Source organism: Babylonia areolata, chromosome 19 (genome assembly GCF_041734735.1).
Source record: "Babylonia areolata isolate BAREFJ2019XMU chromosome 19, ASM4173473v1, whole genome shotgun sequence".
Classification (NCBI taxonomy): domain Eukaryota; kingdom Metazoa; phylum Mollusca; class Gastropoda; order Neogastropoda; family Buccinidae; genus Babylonia; species Babylonia areolata.
The window spans coordinates 413,029-439,644 of record NC_134894.1 but is presented as its reverse complement, the minus strand read 5'-3'; the positions used below and the strand labels follow the sequence as shown (position 1 = coordinate 439,644).

Genomic DNA, 26,616 nt, shown 5'->3' with positions numbered 1-26,616 from the left:
TTCTTGTCTTTCCCTTGTCTTATGGTCAGTGCTTGTCTTTCTCCCTGTGTCTTATGGTCAGTGCTTGTCTTTCCCCCTGTGTCTTATGGTCAGTGATTGTCTTTCCCCCTGTGTCTTATGGTCAGTGATTGTCTTTCCCCCTGTGTCTTATGGTCAGTGATTGTCTTTCCCCCTGTGTCTTATGGTCAGTACTTGTCTTTCCCCCTGTGTCTTATGGTCAGTACTTGTCTTTCCCCCTGTGTCTTATGGTCAGTGCTTGTCTTTCTCCCTGTGTCTTATGGTCAGTACTTGTCTTTCCCCCTGTGTCTTATGGTCAGTGATTGTCTTTCCCCCTGTGTCTTATGGTCAGTACTTGTCTTTCCCCCTGTGTCTTATGGTCAGTGCTTGTCTTTCCCTTGTCTTGTGGTCAGTACTTGTCTTTCTCCCTGTGTCTTATGGTCAGTACTTGTCTTTCTCCCTGTGTCTTATGGTCAGTACTTGTCTTTCCCTTGTCTTATGGTCAGTGATTGTCTTTCCCCTGTGTCTTATGGTCAGTACTTGTCTTTCTCCCTGTGTCTTATGGTCAGTACTTGTCTTTCCCTTGTCTTATGGTCAGTGATTGTCTTTCCCTTGTCTTATGGTCAGTACTTGTCTTTCCCTTGTCTTATGGTCAGTGATGGTCTTTCCCCTGTGTCTTATGGTCAGTACTTGTCTTTCTCCCTGTGTCTTATGGTCAGTACTTGTTTTTCCCCCTGTATCTTATGGTCAGTGCTTGTCTTTCTCCCTGTGTCTTATGGTCAGGGCTTGTCTTTCCCTTGTCTTATGGTCAGTGATTGTCTTTCCCCTGTGTCTTATGGTCAGTACTTGTCTTTCTCCCTGTATCTTATGGTCAGTACTTGTCTTTCCCTTATCTTATGGTCAGTGCTTGTCTTTCCCCCTGTGTCTTATGGTCAGTGCTTGTCTTTCCCCCTGTGTCTTACGGTCAGTGCTTGTCTTTCCCCCTGTGTCTTATGGTCAGTACTTGTCTTTTCCCTGTGTCTTATGGTCAGTGCTTGTCTTTCCCCCTGTGTCTTATGGTCAGTACTTGTCTTTCCCCTGTGTCTTATGGTCAGTGCTTGTGTTTCTCCCTGTGTCTTATGGTCAGTGCTTGTCTTTCCCCCTGTGTCTTATGGTCAGTACTTGTCTTTCCCTTGTCTTATGGTCAGTGCTTGTCTTTCCCTTGTCTTATGGTCAGTGCTTGTCTTTCCCCCTGTGTCTTATGGTCAGTGATTGTCTTTCTCCCAGTGTCTTATGGTCAGTTCTTGTCTTTCCCTTGTCTTATGGTCAGTTCTTGTCTTTCCCCCTGTGTCTTATGGTCAGTGCTTGTGTTTCTCCCTGTGTCTTATGGTCAGTGCTTGTTTTCCCTTGTCTTATGGTCAGTGCTTGTCTTTCTCCCTGTGTCTTATGGTCAGTGATTGTCTTTCCCCCTGTGTCTTATGGTCAGTGATTGTCTTTCCCCCTGTGTCTTATGGTCAGTGATTGTCTTTCTCCCTGTGTCTTATGGTCAGTGCTTGTCTTTCCCCCTGTGTCTTATGGTCAGTGATTGTCTTTCTCCCAGTGTCTTATGGTCAGTTCTTGTCTTTCCCTTGTCTTATGGTCAGTGCTTGTCTTTCTCCCTGTGTCTTATGGTCAGTTCTTGTCTTTCTCCCAGTGTCTTATGGTCAGTTCTTGTCTTTCCCTTGTCTTATGGTCAGTGCTTGTCTTTCTCCCTGTGTCTTATGGTCAGTGCTTGTCTTTCCCCCTGTGTCTTATGGTCAGTGCTTGTCTTTCCCCCTGTGTCTTATGGTCAGTGATTGTCTTTCCCCCTGTGTCTTATGGTCAGTGCTTGTCTTTCCCCCTGTGTCTTATGGTCAGTGCTTGTCTTTCCCCCTGTGTCTTATGGTCAGTACTTGTCTTTCCCCCTGTGTCTTATGGTCAGTGCTTGTCTTTCCCCCTGTGTCTTATGGTCTGTGCTTGTCTTTGTCACTGCTGTCATGATGATGTCCTTGATCATTGCTGTCATGGTGATGTCCTTGACCACTGCTGTCATGATGATGTCCTTGATCATTGCTGTCATGATGATGTCCTTGATCATTGCTGTCATGATGATGTCCTTGATCATTGCTGTCATGATGATGTCCTTGACCACTGCTGTCATGATGATGTCCTTGATCATTGCTGTCATAGTGATGTCCTTGATCATTGCTGTCATAGTGATGTCCTTGATCATTGCTGTCATAATGATCTTGAACATTGCTGTCATGATAATGTCTGTACACTGTCACAACTGTAGGGGTGTTGTGGTGGGGTATGATGATGATGATGATGATGATGATGATGATGATGATGATATGTCTGGAACAGTTTACCTCTCCATCTTCACCACTCTCCTTCATTTCAGTCTTTGAAAACTGGTCTGAAAACACATCTTTTTGAAAATGCCTATCCATAGACCTTCCATACCTTTTCAGGTTTTAGCCATGCAAACTCTCTCTGTCTTTCGGTGTGTGTGTGTGTGTGTGTGTGTGTGTGTGTGTGTAATTATGTGATATGTGTAGTCTCTGAATCTGTTTTATATTATTGTGCGCTAAATCATTATTTTTCTTCTTTCTTTTGTGAGTTATTGCGTGAGTGTGTGTGTGTGTGTTTGATGTTATTGTAAAGCGCTTTGAGCTCTCTTTAGGGGAGGAAAGTGCTGAACAAATGTCCATTATTATTATTATTATTATTATTATTATTGTTATTATTATTATTATTATTATTATGTCTGTACATGTCACAACTGTAGGGGTGTTGTGGTTGTGGGGTATGATGATGATGATGAAGAAGATGATGATGATGTCTGTTCATAGCCATAGCTGTAGGGTGGTGAGGTGTGATGATGATGATGATGATGATGATGATGTTGGTCATGATGTTTGTTCATTGTCATAGCTGTAGGATGGTGAGGTGTGATGATGGTGATGGTGATGATGATGATGTTTGTTCATTGTCATAGCTATAGGATGGTGGGGTGATGATGGTGATGGTGATGATGATGATGTTTGTTCATTGTTGTAGGATGGTGGGGTGTGATGATAATGATGATGATGCTGATGTTTGTTCAATGTCATTGCTGTAGGGTGGTTGGATAATGATGATGATGACGATGATGTCGATGTTTGTTCATTGTCATAGCTGTAGGGTGGTGGGATGATGATGGTGATGGTGATGATGATGACGTTTGTTCATTGTCATAGCTGTAGGGTGGTGGGATGATGATGATGATAAATGTGATGATGATGATGGTGATGATGTCTGTTCATTGTCATAGCTGTAGGGTGGTGGGATGATGATGGTGATGGTGATGATGATGACGTTTGTTCATTGTCATAGCTGTGGGGTGGTGGGATGATGATGGTGATGGTGATGATGATGACGTTTGTTCATTGTCATAGCTGTGGGGTGGTGGGATGATGATGGTGATGGTGATGATGATGACGTTTGTTCATTGTCATAGCTGTAGGGTGGTGGGATGATGATGGTGATGGTGATGATGATGACGTTTGTTCATTGTCATAGCTGTAGGGTGGTGGGATGATGATGGTGATGATGTCTGTTCATTGTCATACTATAGGGGTGGTGGTGGTGGTGTTGATGATGATGAAGATACTGATGCTGTGTCAGGAATAGCAGTTGTTGGGGACACTGTCGTCATGACAGCAGATGACCATGTCTACCACCTGGCCGTCAACACCTCCACCACAGGTAACTGTTCACACCTCCACCACAGGTAACTGTTCACACCTCCACCACAGGTAACCACAGGTAACTGTTCACACCTCCACCACAGGTAACTGTTCACACCTCCACCACAGGTAACCACAGGTAACTGTTCACACCTCCACCACAGGTAACTGTTCACACCTCCACCACAGGTAACCACAGGTAACTGTTCACACCTCCACCACAGGTAACTGTTCACACCTCCACCACAGGTAACCACAGGTAACTGTTCACACCTCCACCACAGGTAACTGTTCACACCTCCACCACAAGTAACCACAGGTAACTGTCCACACCTCCACCACAGGTAACTGTTCACACCTCCACCACAGGTAACCACAGGTAACTGTTCACACCTCCACCACAGGTAACTGTTCACACCTCCACCACAGATAACCACTGGTAACTGTCCACACCTCCACCACAGGTAACCACAGGTAACTGTCCACACCTCCACCACAGGTAACTGTTCACACCTCCACCACAGGTAACCACAGGTAACTGTCCACACCTCCACCACAGGTAACTGTCCACACCTCCACCACAGGTCACTGTTCACACCTCCACCACAGGTAACCACAGGTAACTGTTCACACCTCCACCACAGGTAACCACAGGTAACTGTTCACACCTCCACCACAGGTAACTGTTCACACCTCCACCACAGGTAACCACAGGTAACTGTTCACACCTCCACCACAGGTAACTGTTCACACCTCCACCACAGGTAGCCACAGGTAACTGTTCACACCTCCACCACAGGTAACCACAGGTAACTGTTCACACCTCCACCACAGATAACCACAGGTAACTGTCCACACCTCCACCACAGGTAACCACAGGTAACTGTTCACACCTCCACCACAGGTAACTGTTCACACCTCCACCACAGGTAACTGTTCACACCTCCACCACAGGTAGCCACAGGTAACTGTTCACACCTCCACCACAGGTAACCACAGGTAACTGTTGACACCTCCACCACAGGTAACTGTCCACACCTCCACCACAGGTAACCACAGGTAACTGTCCACACCTCCACCACAGGTAACCACAGGTAACTGTCCACACCTCCACCACAGGTAACTGTTCACACCTCCACCACAGGAACTGTTCACACCTCCACCACAGGTAACTGTTCACACCTCCACCACAGGAACTGTTCACACCTCCACCACAGGTAACTGTTCACACCTCTACCACAGGTAACCACAGGTAACTGTTCACACCTCCACCACAGGTAACCACAGGTAACTGTTCACACCTCCACCCACAGGTAACTGGTCACACCTCCACCACAGGTAACCACAGGTAACTGTCCACACCTCCACCACAGGTAACTGTTCACACCTCCACCACAGGAACTGTCCACACCTCCACCACAGGTAACTGTTCACACCTCCACCACAGGAACTGTTCACACCTCCACCACAGGTAACCACAGGTAACTGTCCACACCTCCACCACAGGTAACTATCCACACCTCCACCACAGGTAACCACAGGTAACTGTTCACACCTCCACCACAGGTAACTGTTCACACCTCCACACTGTCCACACCTCCACCACAGGTAACCACAGGTAACTGTTCACACCTCCACCACAGGTAACCACAGGTCACTGTCAACACCTCCACCACAGGTAACTGTCAACCAATCCACTGTCAACACCTCCACCACAGGTAACTGTTCACACTTCCACCACCACAGGTAACTGTTCACACTTCCACCACAGGTAACCACAGGTAACTGTCCACACCTCCACTACAGGTAACTCAACACCTCCACCACAGGTAACCACAGGTAACTGTCAACACCTCCACCACAGGTAACTGTTCACACTTCCACTATAGGTAACTGCAGGTAACTTTCAACACCTCCACTACAGGGAACCACGGGTCACTGTCAACTCTTCTACCACAGGTGGTGTCACTGATGTTACAGAGGTGTGTGAAACAGGTGTGACTGATGTTACAGAGGTGTATGAAACAGGTGTGACAGATGTTACAGAGGTGTGTGAAACAGGTGTGACTGATGCTACAGAGGTGTGTGAGACAGGTGTGATTGGTGTTTCAGAGCAGTGAGACAGGTGTGACTGATGTTACAGAGTTAGGGTGAAGCAGGTGTGACTGATGTTACAGAGGTGTGTGAAACAGGTGTGACTGATGTTATAGAGGTGTGTGAAACAGGTGTGACTGATGTTACAGAGGTGTGTGAAACAGGTGTGACTGATGTTATAGAGGTGTGTGAAACAGGTGTGACTGATGTTACAGAGTTAGGGTGAAGCAGGTGTGACTGATGTTACAGAGGTGTGTGAAACAGGTGTGACTGATGTTACAGAGGTGTGTGAAACAGAGGTGGGGATGAAACAGGTGTGACTGATATTACAGAGGTGGGGATGAAACAGGTGTGACTGATGTTACAGAGTTGGGGGTGAAGCAGGTGTGACTGATGTATGTTACAGAGGTGGGGATGAAACAGGTGTGAATGATGATACAGAGGTGGGGATGAAACAGGTGTGACTGATATTACAGAGGTGGGGATGAAACAGGTGTGACTGATGTTACAGAGGTGGGGATGAAACAGGTGTGACTGATGTTACAGAGGTGGGGGTGAGGCGGGTGGGGGAGACAGTGTTCCAACATGACCATGGAGACTGGGGCTGTGTCAGTCTGGCCCTGTCGCCCAACGGTGCTCTGGTCGTCGCTCTCTTCAGGTCTGTGTCAGTCTGGCTCTGTGTGTGTCTGTGTCAGTCTGGCTCTGTGTCAATCTGGCTCTGTGTGTGGCTGTGTCAGTCTGGCTCTGTGTGTGTCTGTGTCAGTCTGGCTCTGTGTGTGTCTGTGTCTGTGTCAGTCTGGCTCTGTGTGTGTCTGTGTCAGTCTGGCTCTGTGTGTCTGTGTCAGTCTGGCTCTGTCTGTGTCTGTGTCAGTCTGGCTCTATGTGTGTCTGTGTCAGTCTGGCTCTGTGTGTGTCTGTGTGTATGTCTGTGTGTCTGTGTCAGTCTGGCTCTGTGTGTGTCTGTGTCAGTCTGGCTCTGTGTGTGTCTGTGTCAGTCTGGCTCTGTGTATGTCTGTGTGCCTGTGTCAGTCTGGCTCTGTGTATGCTCTCTGTGCGTCTGTGTGTCTGTGTCAGTCTGGCTCTGTGTATGTCTGTGTGTCTGTGTCAGCCTGGCTCTGTGTATGTCTGTGTCAGTCTGGCTCTGTGTGTGTCTGTGTGTCTGTGTCAGTCTGGCTCTGTGTATGTCTGTGTGTCTGTGTCAGTCTGGCTCTGTGTGTGTCTGTGTCAGTCTGGCTCTGTGTATGTCTGTGTGCCTGTGTCAGTCTGGCTCTGTGTATGTCTGTGTGTCTGTGTCAGTCTGGCTGTGTGTGTGTGTGTCTGTGTCAGTCTGGCTCTGTGTATGTCTGTGTGCCTGTGTCAGTCTGGCTCTGCGTATGTCTGTGTGTCTGTGTCAGTCTGGCTCTGTGTATGTCTGTGTGTCTGTGTCAGTCTGGCTCTGTGTATGTCTGTGTGCCTGTGTCAGTCTGGCTCTGTGTATGTCTGTGTGCCTGTGTCAGTCTGGCTCTGTGTATGTCTGTGTGCCTGTGTCAGTCTGGCTCTGTGTATGTCTGTGTGTCTGTGTCAGTCTGGCTCTGTGTGTGTCTGTGTCAGTCTGGCTCTGTGTATGTCTGTGTGCCTGTGTCAGTCTGGCTCTGTGTATGTCTGTGTGTCTGTGTCAGTCTGGCTCTGTGTATGTCTGTGTGTCTGTGTCAGTCTGGCTCTGTGTATGTCTGTGTCAGTCTGGCTCTGTGTGTGTCTGTGTCAGTCTGGCTCTGTGTATGTCTGTGTGTCTGTGTCAGTCTGGCTCTGTGTATGTCTGTGTGTCTGTGTCAGTCTGGCTCTGTGTGTGTCTGTGTCAGTCTGGCTCTGTGTATGTCTGTGTGTCTGTGTCAGTCTGGCTCTGTGTATGTCTGTGTGTCTGTGTCAGTCTGGCTTTGTGTGTGTCTGTGTCAGTCTGGCTCTGTGTCAGTCTGGCTCTGTGTGTGTCTGTGTCAGTCTGGCTCTGTGTATGTCTTTGTGTCTGTGTCTGTCTGGCTCTGTGTATGCTCTGTGTCTGTGTCAGTCTGGCTCTGTGTGTGTCTGTGTCAGTCTGGCTTTGTGTATGTCTTTGTGTCTGTGTCTGTCTGGCTCTGTGTATGCTCTGTGTCTGTGTCAGTCTGGCTCTGTGTCAGTCTGGCTCTGTGTGTGTCTGTGTCAGTCTGGCTTTGTGTATGTCTTTGTCTGTGTCAGTCTGGCTCTGTGTATGTCTGTGTCAGTCTGACTCTGTATATGTCAGTCTGTGTCAGTCTGGCTCTGTGTATGTCTGTGTGTCTATTTGTCTGGCTGTGCGTATGTCTGTGTGTCTGGCTCTGTGTATGTCTGTGTGTCTGTCTGTGTATGTCTGTGTGTCTGGCTCTGTTTGTGTCTGTGTCTGTGTCAGTCTGGCTCTGTGTGTCTGTCTGGCTCTGTGTATGTCTGTGTGTATGGCTCTGTGTATATCTGTGTCTATGTCAGTCTGGCTCTGTGTATGTCTGTGTGTCTTTCTGTCTGGCTCTGTGTATGTCTGTGTCTATGTCTGTCTGGCTCTGTGTATGTCTGTGTGTCTTTCTGTCTGGCTCTGTGTATGTCTGTGTGTCTATGTCAGTCTGGCTCTGTGTATGTCTGTGTGTCTATGTCTGTCTGGCTCTGTGTATGTCTGTGTCTATGTCTGTCTGGCTCTGTGTATGTCTGTGTGTCTTTCTGTCTGGCTCTGTGTATGTCTGTGTGTCTGTCTGTGTGTCTGTCTGTGTATGTCTGTGTGTCTGTGTCAGGACATCACCATGTGTATATCAGTGTATTTGTGTTGATGTGTCTGTGGAGTGGAGAGATGGATGATGTTTGATCCTCTGCGTGTGTGTGTGTGTGTGTGTGTGTGTGTGTGTGTGTGTGTGTGAAAGTCAAAGTCAGCATTTTTATTTCAAGATGATAACTGAAGAAGTAACGACTGCTTTTTTACATCAAATCAGCTGGAAAAAAAGAAGAAAAAAAAAAAGAAGAAGAAAAAGTGGGGGAGATACATAGAAAAAAAGACACAAAAGTACTGGAAATATAGTTACTTGCATACAAGAATCATGCAAAAATGAAATGCACATAAGCATTACTATTTCACACTCGTACACAAAAACATGTAAACATACACCAATTTATAACACATCCCATTTTGCATACACACCCTCATAAAACAGGCAAACTGCCACCAAACACATATACAATGTGTGTGTGTGTGTGTGTGTGTGTGTGTGTGCAGGCCGTTGTTTGCCTTCAATCATCTGCATGAAGACTTCCGATGCCCAGTGAAGGTAAGTGGTCAGTTTGTCTTGTCCATGGTGATCAGAGTTAATCCAGTTCTTGGTACTGGTTCCTCAGGGCACCACGCAGTGATTAGTTGTGTAGGTACACATCTTATCATTGCTGACACATCTCTGTGTGTGTAGGTACACATCTGTGTGATCATTGCTGACACATCTGTGTGTGTAGGTACACATCTGATCATTGCTGACACATCTCTGTGTGTGTAGGTACACATCTGTGTGATCATTGCTGACACATCTGTGTGTGTAGGTACACATCTGTCTGATCATTGCTGACACATCTGTGTGTGTAGGTACACATCTGTCTGATCATTGCTGACACATCTCTGTGTGTGTAGGTACACATCTGATCATTGCTGACACATCTGTGTGTGTGTAGGTACACATCTGTGTGATCATTGCTGACACATCTGTGTGTGTAGGTACACATCTGATCATTGCTGACACATCTGTGTGTGTGTAGGTACACATCTGTCTGATCATTGCTGACACATCTGTGTGTGTAGGTACACATCTGATCATTGCTGACACATCTCTGTGTGTTTAGGTACACATCTGTCTGATCATTGCTGACACATCTGTGTGTGTAGGTACACATCTGATCATTGCTGACACATGTCTGAGTGTGTAGGTACACATCTGTGTGATCATTGCTGACACATCTGTGTGTGTGTAGGTACACATCTGTCTGATCATTGCTGACACATCTCTGTGTGTGTAGGTACACATCTGATCATTGCTGACACATGTCTGAGTGTGTAGGTACACATCTGTGTGATCATTGCTGACACATCTCTGTGTGTGTAGGTACACATCTGTGTGATCATTGCTGACACATCTGTGTGTGTGTAGGTACACATCTGTCTGATCATTGCTGACACATCTGTGTGTGTGTAGGTACACATTTGTCTGATCATTGCTGACACATGTCTGAGTGTGTAGGTACACATCTGTGTGATCATTGCTGACACATGTCTGAGTGTGTAGGTACACATCTGTGTGATCATTGCTGACACATCTGTGTGTGTGTAGGTACACATCTGTGTGATCATTGCTGACACATCTGTGTGTGTGTAGGTACAGATCTGTCTGATCATTGCTGACACATCTCTGTGTGTAGGTACACATCTGTCTGATCATTGCTGACACATGTCTGAGTGTGTAGGTACACATCTGTGTGATCATTGCTGACACATGTCTGTTTGTGTAGGTACACATCCATCCGGTGAATGCAGACTGGGATTCATTGGCCAGTCTGACGTCATCAGCCATAGGTAACCACACATTGCGCACACATCTTGGACACATCTTCACACACATCTTGGAACATCTTGGACACATCTTGGACACATCTTCACACACATCTTGGCCTGATCTTCACACACATCTTCACACACATCTTGGACACATCTTCACACACATCTTGGACACATCTTGGACACATCTTCACACACATCTTGGACACATCTTCACACACATCTTGGCCTGATCTTCGCACACATCTTCACACACATCTTGGACACATCTTCACACACATCTTGGACACATCTTCACACACATCTTGGCCTGATCTTCACACACATCTTCACACACATCTTGGACACATCTTGGACACATTTTCACACACATCTTGGACACATCTTGGACACATCTTCACACACATCTTGGACACATCTTCACACACATCTTCACACACATCTTGGACACATCTTCACACACATCTTCACACACATCTTCACACACACATTGTGCACACACATCTTTACACACACATGCACACATATTTTCATACACACATAATGTACGCACATCTGCACACACAGTGTATGCACGTCTTCACACACATGCCTGCACACACACATCTTCACACACATGCCTGCACACACATAATCACACACACATTATGCACACAAATACATCTTCACACACATCTTGTACACACATCTTCACACACACATTGCACACACATCCTTACACACACATGCACACACATTTTCATACACACATAATGTATACACATCTGCACACATAATGTGCACTCATCTTCACACACATATGCCAGCACACACACATCTTCACACATATTGCACACACACCTTCACACACACATAATGTACACACATCTTCACACTCGAATGTACAGATTGGAATGTTTTTAAGGACTCTGCTGGGGACTTAAATGAAGATACCGACACAGTGTGTGATTATATTTCATTCTGTGAAAGTGTGTGCATTCCATCCAAAAATAGCAAAATGAACAACCAAATTTGGTGTAACGGGGCTGTTAGGTAAAAAACTGAAGGAAAAAGAGAGAGCTTTTCATGAAACTGATGATAGCAAAAAGAAGTGTTGAAAAATGCATTAAGAAGGCAAAGTTTTTATATTGGAAAAAAAAATAGAAGAAAACCTGTCTGCAAACAACTCTAGGAATGTATGGACCGGACTGCAGAACATCACTGATTATAAAATGACCCACCAGACAGTCGACAGCACTGACAGAACTCTTCCAGACAAACTCAACACATTCTACTCCAGGTCTGACGAACTATTGTCTACTTCCAACGTTATTGCACCCAAAATCACCCCCACTCCCCCTTTCACAGTCCAAGAGAATGAAGTCAGACGCCACTTCAGTCATCTGAAAATGAGAACAGCCGCTGGCCCTGACAACATCTCACCAGGCCTTTTGAGGAAGTGTGCAGTCCAGCTATGTAGTGTCTTCACTGACATTTAACATGTCCCTTCAGTTTGTGTGGTGTCACACTGCTTTAACCCTTTCGCTGCCTAAGATTAAAAAAAAAATTCTGTGCTCTTTGTTATTGGAGAAAAACCCATAAAAGTATATATTTTCTGAAAGGTAAATGAATAAAGAATACAAAACACATGCGGTTTTCCCATTTTATATATTTTTAGTGACATGATTATGGTCCCGTAGCCTTAACATCAGTCGTAATGAAAATGTTTGAACGCTTGATTCTGCAATTCCTAAAAACCTGCATTCCTCCATCTTTTGATCCCTTTCAGTTCGCCTATAGAGCTAACAGATCAGTTGAAAATGCCATTAGCATAGGTCTCTACCATATCCTCAGGCATCCACTGTTGTACTCACTATTCACACATGACTGCGCAACTCATAATGAATGTAACATCATGGTCAAGTTTCCTGATGATACTACTCTAGAAGGGCTGATTGCGAACAGTGATGTCAAAATATAGGGAAGAAGTACTGGAACTTGTTAGCTGGTGTGATCAAAACAACTTAGAACTCAACGTATCAAAAACAGAAGAATTAATTCTAGATTTCAGGAGACCAGATCTGACCCCTTACCACTTGTCATTAAAGACAAGCAAATAGAGATCATCAGCGAATTTAAATTTCTCGGACTGATCATTTCCAATGATTTGAAATGGGAGAAAAATACGGAAAAAATTGTTAAGAAAGCACAACAGTGCCTGTACTTTCTTCGGTGCCTCAAAAAGTTTGGAATGAAAAAAGAAATCATGGTTGATTTCTACCGAGCAGTCATTGAAAGTGTGTTAACCTTTGCTACTACTGTTTGGTACAGAAAAATTTCCAAGGCAGAAGTCGCAGCCCTGAACAGAATCGTAAAAACTGCCACCAAGATCACCGGGGCTGATCTACCTTCTCTAGAAGACATTTATCATAAGCGGCTACTCAAAAAAGCAAAATTAATCACCCAGGATGAATCACATCCAGCTTTTGGGATTTTCGAGATGCTCCCCTCTGGTCGATGGTACAGGAAGTATAAGGACGAAAACCAATCACTTCACCAATAGCTTTTTCTCTTGAACAAATAGTATGATAAATAGAATTGTGCAATCAACAACCATCTTCCTGAAGATCTAGTCATCAGCCCCATCCACATGTAATATGCAACTTCTGTTCAAACGTGTGTGCGTGTGTGTGCGTGTGTGAGAGAGAGTTTGTGTGTGTGTGTGTGTGCATGTGTGTGTGTGTGTGTGTGTGCGTGTGTGTGTGCAGTGCGTGCATGTGTGAGTATGCACAAGTTTTTATACTGATATGCACTTGTATGTATCCTAATTTCTACTGTATCTGTGTTTGTCTATGATTTTCGATTTATGTCCGTACCTTGTTATGTACTATCCCCCCCAATATTCCTTGTGACCCTGGTACACGTGGTAATAAAGACATATTCTATTCTATGATAGACACCAATTCACACATATGCACACACATCATCACACAAATGCATGTACATCTTCACACCCACATACTGCATACACATCTTCACACACACAGGCACACACACCTTCACACACCACCTTAACACATACACACACACCTTCACACATGCACACACACCTTCACACAGGCACACACACACACCACACCTTCACACAGGCACACACACCTTCACACATGCACACACACCTTCACACACCACCTTCACACATGCACGCACACCTTCACACAGGCACACACACCTTCACACACACACCTTCACACAGGCACACACACCTTCACACACCACCTTCACAAAGGCACACACACCTTCACAAAGGCACACACACCTTCACACACCACCTTCACACAGGCACACACACCTTCACACAGGCACACACACCTTCACACACCACCTTCACACAGGCACACACACCTTCACACATGCATACACACACCTTCACACAGGCACACACACCTTCACATATACATGCACACCTTCACACAGGTACACACACCTTCACACAGGCACACACACCTTCACACAGGCACACACACCTTCACACACCACGTTCACACAGGCACACACACCTTCACACATGCATACACACACCTTCACACAGGCACACACACCTTCACATATACATGCACACCTTCACACAGGTACACACACCTTCACACACCACCTTCACACAGGCACACACACACCTTCACACAGGCACACACACCTTCACACAGGCACACACACACCACCTTCACACAGGCACACACCCACACGCACACCTTCACACAGGCACACACACACCACCTTCACACAGGTACACACACACCATCTTCACACAGGCACACACACATTCACACAGGCACACACACCTTCACACACCACCTTCACACAGGCACACACACCTTCACACAGGCACACACACCTTCACACACACCTTCACACAGGCACACACACCTTCACACAGGCACACACACTTTCACACATGCACACACACACACACCTTCACACAGGCACACACACACACCTTCACACAGGCACACACACCTTAACACAGGCACACACACACCTTGACACAGGCACACACACACCTTCACACAGGCACACACACACACCTTGACACAGGCAGGCACACACACTTTGACACATGCCCACACACCTTCACACAGGCACACACACACACCTTCACACAGGCACACACACCTTAACACAGGCACACACACACACCTTGACACAGGCACACACACACCTTCACACAGGCACACACACACACCTTGACACAGGCAGGCACACACACCTTGACACATGCCCACACACCTTCACACAGGCACACACACACACCTTCACACAGGCACACACACACACCTTCACACAGGCACATACCTTGACACATGCACACACACCTTGACACATGCACACACACACCTTGACACAGGCACACACACCTTGACACAGGCACACACACCTTGACACACCACCTTGTACTTCTAATCTTTTGGTTGTGTCACTGTCATCTGCTGTGTACAGCCAGCGTCGCTCACTGTTTGTTGTATATTGGCCAGTCTATTCATTGCTCCCTTTATATTCTGTTGAATCATCCAATAAAAGTTCATCACTGTCTTCTTCTTCGAGTTGATGTTTCAGTTCTTTCGGAGCATCAGCTAAAGAAAGCAGTTTTTGTTGTTTTAGTGCACCTCAATGGCATACCATGAGCTGGATGTTGGATATTTTGCTAAGCGAACAACAAGCGAGTAAAAATACAGTCGCCAAACAAATCACTCAAATAAAGGACTACCTCATGACATAGATGTTGTTTTTAGCTATCAATAGAATCCAGACGGATTCCCCAAGGTAAAGCTACCAGTGTTTTTGTCAGTGAACTGAATACAAACTAGGGAAAAGTCAAAATATTTCGCTGACAAGTTATCTCATCATTATGGCAGTGTAGGGGTTAAAATAGAATTTCATTCATTCGTTCATTTCTCTCTCTCTTACTCTCTCTCTCTCTCTCACACACACACACACACAATGAACAGTGATTGTCATGTGACTGTGCAGTGAACGACATGTCTCCCGCACTGACGGACATCATGCAGTTGGCATGTCATACACTGCACCGAGAGCCCATCACTGTAGAAACTGTTACCATGGTGATAGACAGGCTGAAGTCTTCTCCTTACAGTGACTGCCCTGTGGGATGGAAAGTAGCCAGGTAAGGTCACCATGACACAACAGGTAAAGGTCACCTTGACACTGACAGGTAGGGTCATCTTGACACTGACAGGTAAGGGTTACCTTGACACTGACAGGTAAGGTCACCATGACACTAACAGGTAAGGGTCACTTTGACACTGACAGGTAAGGTCACCTTGACACTGACAGGTAAGGCTCACCTTGACACTGTCAGGTAATGGTCACCTTGGCGCTGACAGGTAAGGGTTTTTATGACAACAGTGACAGGTAATGGTTGTCATGACAACAGTGACACCAACAGGTAATGGTTGTCATGACAACTGTGACACTGACAGGTAATGGTTGTTATGACAACAGTGACAGTGACAGGTAATGGTTGTCATGACAACAATGACATTGATAGGTAATGGTTGTTGTGACAACAGTGACACTGACAGGTAATGGTTGTCATGACAACAGTGACCCTGACAGGTAATGATCATGATGAAAACAGTGACACTGATAGGTAATGGTTGTCATGACAACAGTACACTGACAGGTAATGATAATCATGACATTTGACACTGACAGGTGATGGTTGTCATGACAACAGTGATGCTGACAGGTAATGGTTGTCATGACAACAGTGACACAGACAGGTATGTCTGTGCAGACAGTTGTGATGTATAAGTGATGAATGGTCCACATGTGTGTGCAGGTAGATGTGATGTATAAGTGATGAATGGTCCACATGTGTGTGCAGGTAGATGTGATGTATAACTGATGAATGGTCCATGTGGGTGTGCAGGTATATGTGATGTATAACTGATGAGTGGTCCATGTGTGTGTGTGTGCAAGTACTTGTGATGTATAACTGATGAATGGTCCATGTGTGTGTGCAGGTACATGTGATGTATAACTGATGAATGGTCCATGTGTGTGTGCAAGTACATGTGATGTATAACTGATGAATGGTCCATGTGTGTGTGTGCAGGTACTTGTGATGTATAACTGATGAATGGTCCATGTGTGTGTGCAGGTACATGTGATGTATAACTGATGAATGGTCCATGTGTGTGTGCAGGTACTTGTGATGTATAACTGATGAATGGTCCATGTGTGTGTGCAGGTACATGTGATGTATAACTGATGAATGGTCCATGTGTGTGTGTGCAGGTACTTGTGATGTATAACTGATGAATGGTCCATGTGTGTGCAGGTACGTGCTGTTGGTGCTGAAGAGGCTTTGTGAGAAGAAGGAACTGAATGAGCAGGTGACATAGGTGGCCACTGTCTGTCTGTCTGCATCAACATACACTGTCTGCATCATACACTGTCAGCATCAACATACGCTGTCTGTCAGCATCAACATACACTGTCTGTCTGTCTGCATCAACATACACTGTCTGTCTGCATCAACATACTGTCTGTCTGTCTGCATCAACATACACTGTCTGTCTGCATCAACATACGCTGTCTGTCTGCATCAACATACTGTCTGTCTGTCTGCATCAACATACACTGTCTGTCTGTCAGCATCAACATATGCTGTCTGTCTGCATCAACATACACTGTCTGTCTGTCAGCATCAACATATGCTGTCTGTCTGCATCAACATACGCTGTCTGTCTGCATCAGCATACGCTGTCTGTCAGCATCAACATACACTGTCTGTCAGCATCAGCATACGCTGTCTGTCAGCATCAACATACACTGTCTGTCAGCATCAACATATGCTGTCTGTCTGCATCAACATACGCTGTCTGTCTGCATCAGCATACGCTGTCTGTCAGCATCAGCATACGCTGTCTGTCAGCATCAACATACACTGTCTGTCAGCATCAACATACACTGTCTGTCTGCATCAACATATGCTGTCTGTCTGCATCAACATACGCTGTCTGTCTGCATCAACATACTGTCTGTCTGTCTGCATCAACATACGCTGTCTGTCAGCATCAACATACACTGTCAGCATCAACATACACTGTCTGTCAGCATCAACATACTGTCTGTCTGTCTGCAGCAACATACTGTCTGTCTGTCTGCATCAACATATGCTGTCTGTCTGCATCAACATACGCTGTCTGTCTGCATCAACATACACTGTCTGTCTGCATCAACATACTGTCTGTCTGTCTGCATCAACATACGCTGTCTGTCAGCATCAACATACACTGTCAGCATCAACATACACTGTCTGTCAGCATCAACATACTGTCTGTCTGTCTGCATCAACATACTGTCTGTCTGTCTGCATCAACATACACTGTCTGTCAGCATCAACATACGCTGTCTGTCAGCATCAACATACACTGTCTGTCAGCATCAACATACTGTCTGTCTGTCTGCATCAACATACACTGTCTGTCAGCATCAACATACACTGTCTGTCTGCATACACTGTCTGTCAGCATCAACATACACTGTCTGTCAACATACACTGTCTGTCAGCATCAACATACACTGTCTGTCTGCATACACTGTCTGTCAGCATCAACATACACTGTCTGTCAGCATCAACATACACTGTCTGTCTGTCAGCATCAACATACACTGTCTGTCTGCATCAACATACACTGTCTGTCAGTCAGCATCAACATACACTGTCTGTCAGCATCAACATACACTGTCTGTCAGCATCAACATACACTGTCAGTATCTGAGAGTGCCACCCATTTTTTTTTAGTTATTTTCCTGCTTGCAGTTTTATTTGTTTTTCTAATCGAAGTGGATTTTGCCAGGGACAACCCTTTTGTTGCCGTGGGTTCTTTTACGTGCGCTAAGTGCATGCTGCACACGGGACGTTGGTTTATCATCGCATGCGAATGACTAGCGTCCAGACAACCACTCAAGATCTTGTGGAGGGAGAGAAAATATCTGCGACTGAGCTGTGATTTGAACCAGCGCGCTCAGATTCTCTTGCTTCCTAGGCGGAAGCGTTACCTCTAGGCCATCACTCCACAGAATGTCAGAATGTATACACAGTGACATGTGAACAGACCACATAGTGACTGATGTATGGAGCATAGTGATGTGGTGATGTGATGTGGATCATAGTTATGTGATGTGTGACATGTGGAGCATAGTGATGTGATCTGTGGTGATGTGTGGTGATGTATGGTGGTGAGTAGTGATGTAATGTGTGGTGATGTGATGTGTGGTGTTGTGTGATGTATGGTGGTGAGTAGTGATGTAATGTGTGGTGATGTGATGTGTGGTGGTGTGTGATGTGATGTGTGGTGAAGTATAGTGATGTAATGTGTGGTGATGTGATGTGTGGTGGTGTGTGATGTGCGATGTGATGTGTGATGTATGGTGGTGAGTAGTGATGTAATGTGTGGTGATGTGATGTGTGGTGGTGTGTGATGTGATGTGTGATGTATGGTGGTGAGTGGTGTTGTATGTTGGTGAGTAGTGATGTAATGTGTGGTGAAGTATAGTGATGTGATGTGTGGTGATGTGATGTGCGGTGATGTAATGTGTGGTGATGTATGGTGGTGAGTGGTGATGTATGGTGGTGAGCGGTGATGAGGGATGAGGGATGAGGTGATGTGTGTGCAGACAGACAGGGTGGGTTCAGCACTGCAGCAGGTGACAGAAGTCTTGCTGTGTCATCAGGTGCGACACATGTGTCAGGTGTTGGGACAGTCCACAGTGAAGTCCTCAGGTAGGGGTGACAGGTGTTGGGTCAGTCCACAGTGAAGTCCTCAGGTAGGGGTGACAGGTGTTGGGGCAGTCCACAGTGAAGTCCTCAGGTAGGGGTGACAGGTGTTGGGGCAGTCCACAGTGAAGTCCTCAGGTAGGGGTGACAGGTGTTGGGGCAGTCCACAGTGAAGTCCTCAGGTAGGGGTGACAGGTGTTGGGGCAGTCCACAGTGAAGTCCTCAGGTAGGGGTGACAGGTGTTGGGGCAGTCCACAGTGAAGTCCTCAGGTAGGGGTGACAGGTGTTGGGGCAGTCCACAGTGAAGTCCTCAGGTAGGGGTGACAGGTGTTGGGGCAGTCCACAGTGAAGTCCTCAGGTAGGGGTGACAGGTGTTGGGGCAGTCCATAGTGAAGTCCTCAGGTAGGGGTGACAGGTGTTAGGGCAGTCCACAGTGAAGTCCTCAGGTAGGGGTGACAGGTGTTGGGGCAGTCCACAGTGAAGTCCTCAGGTAGGGGTGACAGGTGTTGGGGCAGTCCATAGTGAAGTCCTCAGGTAGGGGTGACAGGTGTTAGGGCAGTCCATAGTGAAGTCTCAGGTAGGGGTGACAGGTGTTAGGGCAGTCCATAGTGAAGTCCTCAGGTAGGGGTGACAGGTGTTAGGGCAGTCCACAGTGAAGTCAGGTAAGGATGACAGAGGCACTGTCACTGTCACTTTGAGGGAGGTGTCAGCGTGTGCCCACTGATCCATACATGCTACACTACATCTGCTGTATCAGAAAAAAGTAGTTAGAAGAAAAAAGAAAGATGCCTGATTGACAAAAACAAACATGCTGACCAGGCCTGGGTCAGGTGTACATGTACTGATACAGTGGAATAGCAGTGTACACATACCTATACAATCATAACAGTGTACATGTACTGATACAGTGGAATAGCAGTGTTCACATACCTATACAGTCATAACAGTGTACATGTACTGATACAGTGGAATAGCAGTGTTCACATACCTATACAGTCATAACAGTGTACATGTACTGATACAGTGGAATAGCAGTGTACACATACCTATACAGTCATAACAGTGTACATGTACTGATACAGTGTACTAGCAGTGTTCACATACCAATACAGTCATAACAGTGTGTATGTACTGATACAGTGTACTAGCAGTGTTCACATACCAATGCAGTCATAACAGTGTACATGTACTGATACAGTGTAACAGCAGTGTTCACATACCAATGCAGTCATAACAGTGTACATGTACTGATACAGTGTAATAGTAGTGTACACATACCAATGCAGTCATAACAGTGTACATATACTGATACAGTGGAATAGCAGTGTTCACATACCTATACAGTCATAACAGTGTACATGTACTGATACAGTGTAATAGCAGTATTCCCATACCAATGCAGTCATAACAGTGTACATGTACTGATACAGTGTAATAGCAGTGTACACATACCAATGCAGTCATAACAGTACATGTATTGATACAGTATAATAGCAGTGTACACATACCAATGCAGTCATAACAGTACATGTACTGATACAGTGTAATAGTAGTGTACACATACCAATGCAGTCATAACAGTGTACATGTACTGATAAGTGGAATAGCAGTGTTCCCATACCTATTCAGTCATAACAGTGTACATGTACTGATACAGTGTAATAGCAGTGTTCACATACTAATGCAGTCATAACAGTGTACATGTACTGATACAGTGTACTAGCAGTGTTCACATACCAATGCAGTCATAACTGTACATGTACTGATCCAGTGTAATGACAGTGGGGATGTACCAATACAATGTAATAACAGTGTGGGTGTACTGATACAGTGCAGTAACGATGTGGTATCAGTGTACATCTACCAGTACAATCATTACAGTGTACATGTACTGATACAGTGTAATAACAGTAGGTGTACTGATACAGTGTAGTATGTTTTGCTATTGGTGTACATATACTGATGTAGTGTAGTGACAGTGTACATGTACTGATACAGTGTCATAACAGTGTACATGTACTGATACAGTGGAATGGCAGTGTTCACATACCTATACAGTCATAACAGTGTACATGTACTGATAGTGTACTAGCAGTGTTCACATACCAATGCAGTCATAACAGTGTACATGTACTGATACAGTGTAATAGCAGTGTACACATACCAATGCAGTCATAACAGTACATGTACTGATACAGTGTAATAGCAGTGTACACATACCAATGCAGTCATAACAGTGTACATGTACTGATACAGTGGAATAGCAGTGTACACATACCTATGCAGTTGTAACAGTGTACATGTACTGATACAGTGGAATAGCAGTGTTCACATACCTATACAGTCATAACAGTGTACATGTACTGATAAGTGGAATAGCAGTGTTCACATACTTATACAGTCATAACAGTGTACATGTACTGATAAGTGGAATAGCAGTGTACACATACCTATACAGTCATAACAGTGTACATGTACTGATACAGTGGAATAGCAGTGTTCACATACCTATACAGTCATAACAGTGTACATGTACTGATACAGTGGAATAGCAGTGTTCACATACCTATAGTCATAACAGTGTACATGTACTGATACAGTGTACTAGCAGTGTTCACATACTAATGCAGTCATAACAGTGTACATGTACTGATACAGTGTACTAGCAGTGTTCACATACCAGTGCAGTCATAACAGTGTACATGTACTGATACAGTGTAATAGCAGTGTTCACATACCAATGCAGTCATAACAGTGTACATGTACTGTTACAGTGTAATAGCAGTGTACACATACCAATGCAGTCATAACAGTACATGTACTGATACAGTGTAATAGCAGTGTACACATACCTATACAGTCATAACAGTGTACATGTACTGATACAGTGTAATAGCAGTGTACACATACCAATGCAGTCATAACAGTACATGTACTGATACAGTGTAATAGTAGTGTACACATACCAATGCAGTCATAACAGTACATGTACTGATACAGTGTACTAGCAGTGTTCACATACCAGTGCAGTCATAACAGTGTACATGTACTGATACAGTGTAATAGCAGTGTTCACATACCAATGCAGTCATAACAGTGTACATGTACTGATACAGTGTAATAGCAGTGTACACATACCAATGCAGTCATAACAGTACATGTACTGATACAGTGTAATAGCAGTGTACACATACCTATACAGTCATAACAGTGTACATGTACTGATACAGTGTAATAGCAGTGTACACATACCAATGCAGTCATAACAGTACATGTACTGATACAGTGTAATAGTAGTGTACACATACCAATGCAGTCATAACAGTACATGTACTGATACAGTGTAATAGCAGTGTTCACATACCTATACAGTCATAACAGTACATGTACTGATAGTGTAATAGCAGTGTACACATACCAATGCAGTCATAACAGTACATGTACTGATACAGTGTAATAGCAGTGTACACATACCAGTGCAGTCATAACAGTGTACATGTACTGATCCAGTGTAATGACAGTGTGGATGTACCAATACAATGTAATAACAGTGTGGGTGTACTGATACAGTGCAGTAACGATGTGGTATCAGTGTACATCTACCAGTACAATCATTACAGTGTACATGTACTGATACAGTGTAATAACAGTGGGTGTACTGATACAGTGTAGTATGTTTTGCTATTGGTGTACATATACTGATGTAATGTAATGACAGTGTACATGTACTGATACAGTGTAATAACAGTGGTATCAGTGTACATGTACTGATACAGTGTCATAACAGTGTATATGTACTGATACAGTGTCATAACAGTGTAGAATCAGTGTACATGTACTGATACAGTATAATAACAGTGGTATCAGTGTACAAGTACTGATACAGTATCATAACAGTGTACATGTTCTAATACAGTGTCATAACAATGTATATGTACTGGTACAGTGTCATAACAGTGTAGAATCAGTGTACATGTACTATTAGTGTCACAACAGTGTGGTATCAGTGTACATGTACTGATAGTGTCATAACAGTGTACATGTACTGATATGGTGTAATAACAGTGTGGTATCAGTGTACATGTACTTATACAGTGTAATATCAGTATACATGTACTGATACAGTGTCATAACAGTGTGGTATCAGTGTCCATGTACTGGTACAATGTCCTACAAAAGGTGTCAGTGATGTCACATGTAGTGATACAATGTCTTACAAAATGTATCAATGATGTCACATGTAGTGATACAGTGTCTTACAAAATGTATCAATGATGTCACATGTAGTGATACAATGTCCTACAAAATGTATCAGTGATGTCACATGTAGTGATACAATGTCTTACAAAATGTATCAATGATGTCACATGTAGTGATACAATGTCTTACAAAATGTATCAATGATGTCACATGTAGTGATACAATGTCTTACTGTCACAACCTACCTCCAGAACCCGGGACAGGCGAGGACAAGCCAAAACAAAAGGGGGACAGGCGATGACGAGCCAAAACAAAAGGGGGACAGGCGATGAGCCAAAACAAAAGGGGTACAGGCGAAGATAAGCCAAAACAAAAGGGGTACAGGCAAGGATAAGCCAAAACAAAAGGGGGACAGGCGAGGATAAGCCAAAACAAAAGGCGGACAGGCAAGGATAAGCCAAAACAAAAGGGGGACAGGCAAGGATAAGCCAAAACAAAAGGGGGACAGGCAAGGATAAGCCAAAACAAAAGGGGGACAGGCGAGGATAAGCCAAAACAAAAGGGGGACAGGCAAGGATAAGCCAAAACAAAAGGGGGACAGGAGATGATGAGCCAAAACAAAAGGGGGACAGGCGATGATGAGCCAAAACAAAAGGGGGACAGGCGATGAGCCAAAACAAATGGGGGACAGGCGAGGACAAGCCAAAACAAAAGGGGGACAGGCGAGGACAAGCCAAAACAAAAGGGGGACAGGCGAGGACAAGCCAAAACAAAAGGGGGACAGGCGAGGACAAGCCAAAACAAAAGGGGGACAGGCGATGATGAGCCAAAACAAATGGGGGACAGGCGAGGACAAGCCAAAACAAAAGGGGGACAGGCGAGGACAAACCAAAACAAAAGGGGGACAGGCGATGATGAGCCAAAACAAATGGGGCGCTCACGTCGCTCTCATGTTAAGAGAGAACTCGGCACACAAGTAGAATAAAAGAAAAACAGCTGTATTTGAAAAAGAAAAGAAAAGAATAATAATAATGATAAATAATAATAATATGCACAACTATCACACACACTCGTACAGGGGACAAACGAAACCTAACCCCTGTCACCCTCTCTCTTCCTAACCCACTAACAAATTGTAAAATATTATCTCCCGCCTACGAACTAATATATGAGATGGGAACCAGACACAGTCTCACACGCTGTCAGACGGACGGTGAATCTCGAACTTAACTCAGTCCATGCAGCTGTCCATTTGGGGTCTTGGGGATTACTCAGGGAGTTCGTTGGGTCGTAGGCTGTAGTGACGGCGTGGGAGGGTGGAGGGTCCAGGATTGTCCCAAGTTCCCTCCTTGCTTGACGCCTGCGTAGCCCGGCGGTTTGGCCTCCCTCACGCGGTGTGCATCCCAGAAACAAGCCAAAAGCTGACCCAGCAAGGGTTCCACACACAAAATCCGTTCCCTGTTCAACCGCCCATCTTCATTGGACCAAAGGGAAAACACACAAAATCCGTTCCCTGTTCAACCTCCTGTCTTCATTGGACCAAAGGGAAAACACACAAAATCTGTTCCCCAATTGAACCGCCCGTCTTCATTGGACCAAAGGGAAAACACACAAAATCTGTTCCCCAATTGAACCGCCCATCTTCATTGGACCAAAGGGAAAACACACAAAATCTGTTACCTGTTCAACCGCCTGTCTTCATTGGACCAAAGGGAAAACACACAAAATCTGTTACCTGTTCAACCGCCTGTCTTCATTGGACCAAAGGGAAAACACACAAAATCTGTTCCCCATTGAACCGCCCGTCTTCATTGGACCAAAGGGAAAACACACAAAATCTGTTACCTGTTCAACCGCCCATCTTCATTGGACCAAAGGGAAAACACACAAAATCTGTTACCTGTTCAACCGCCTGTCTTCATTGGACCAAAGGGAAAACACACAAAATCCGTTCCCTGTTCAACTGCCTGTCTTCATTGGACCAAAGGGAAAACACACAAAATCCGTTCCCTGTTCAACCGCCTGTCTTCATTGGACCAAAGGGAAAACACAAAATCATCAGCCACTGGGTACCTGAAAAGAAAGATGACTGAAAAAACAAAACAGCTGGGGTTTGGAGGAGTAACCTCCCTGCTCTGGAATTGCCACAACTGAAAAGAAAAGAGGGATGACAAGCATTCTCACGCATTCACACAAAAACTTCCACCGGCTGAAAAGGAAGCCATACAACTCATTGGCGCGTCATGGCCGAAAAGAAGCTGGCTCTAATGAACGCAAAAGTGTTGAAATCAGAAGCAGCCAACGCTCGCCCACTAACTGGATATACATATACACTATTCGTTGAGGAACAATAACAATTAAGGTAGGATCCCCTTCTGTCACCCCAAGTAAATGTTACAGTCCTATATGGAAGCAAAACTGTTCTCAGAGATGATAATCTATTGATAGATACCCGCGCGTACCACTGGCGGTGGACTCACCTCAACAGCTTGTGGAAAACACTGAGACGGGCGCCGGGGACATACATTTGCCATAACTTGGCCCCCTTGTCCACGGGACGCTTGGACACTGGTCAACAGGTGTGTGACCACAGTGGTGCAACATGAGATGTTGCCAGAGGTTCTGAGGCAGAGAACCTGTCCTCTCTCCGTGCCAGGATGGGAGTGCTTTACTGCTGTTTGTGGGTGTGCCAAGAAAACTCCGTCCAGCTTCACTCACACGTCCAGTATGCCCAACGTCCAGTCAAAACCTTTGCTGCGCACTCATTGCATGTGCATTGCACAGCAAAATTAAATGGAAAGAGAAATTTTGTTCGACAACTGGTTGACCCTTTCTCTCCTGCCTGCACCGGGTTTCACCGGGTAGCTGGTTGTCAGGTGTGACACTTACAGAAGGTATCAATGATGTCATGTAGTGATACAATGTCTTACAAAAGCTACAGTGTCATACAAAAGGTTTCAATGATGTCACATGTAGTGATACAGTGTCTTACAAAAGGTATCAGTGATGTCAAAAAAAAGGTATCAATGTCACATGTAGTGATACAATGTCATACAAAATGTATCAATGTCACATGTAGTGATACAGTGTCATACAAAAGGTATCAATGACACATGTAGTGATACAGTGTCATACAAAAGGTATCAATGACACATGTAGTGATACAATGTCATACAAAAGGTATCAATGACACATGTAGTGATACAGTGTCATACAAAAGGTATCAATGACACATGTAGTGATACAGT

General features: G+C 45.0%; 1 protein-coding gene across 1 annotated transcript in view; it reads left to right on the top strand.

Moving 5' to 3' along the window:
* Positions 1–26,616, top strand: part of LOC143293346 (uncharacterized) — an 86,581-nt gene that overhangs the window by 46,418 nt on the left and 13,547 nt on the right. Inside the window, exons 10-16 of the mRNA XM_076604124.1 lie at positions 3,664–3,744; positions 6,366–6,477; positions 9,064–9,115; positions 10,338–10,401; positions 15,391–15,544; positions 16,724–16,778; positions 19,069–19,174. Coding sequence (XP_076460239.1) covers positions 3,664–3,744; positions 6,366–6,477; positions 9,064–9,115; positions 10,338–10,401; positions 15,391–15,544; positions 16,724–16,778; positions 19,069–19,174 — 624 coding nt within the window. The remainder of the gene's footprint in view (positions 1–3,663; positions 3,745–6,365; positions 6,478–9,063; positions 9,116–10,337; positions 10,402–15,390; positions 15,545–16,723; positions 16,779–19,068; positions 19,175–26,616) is intronic.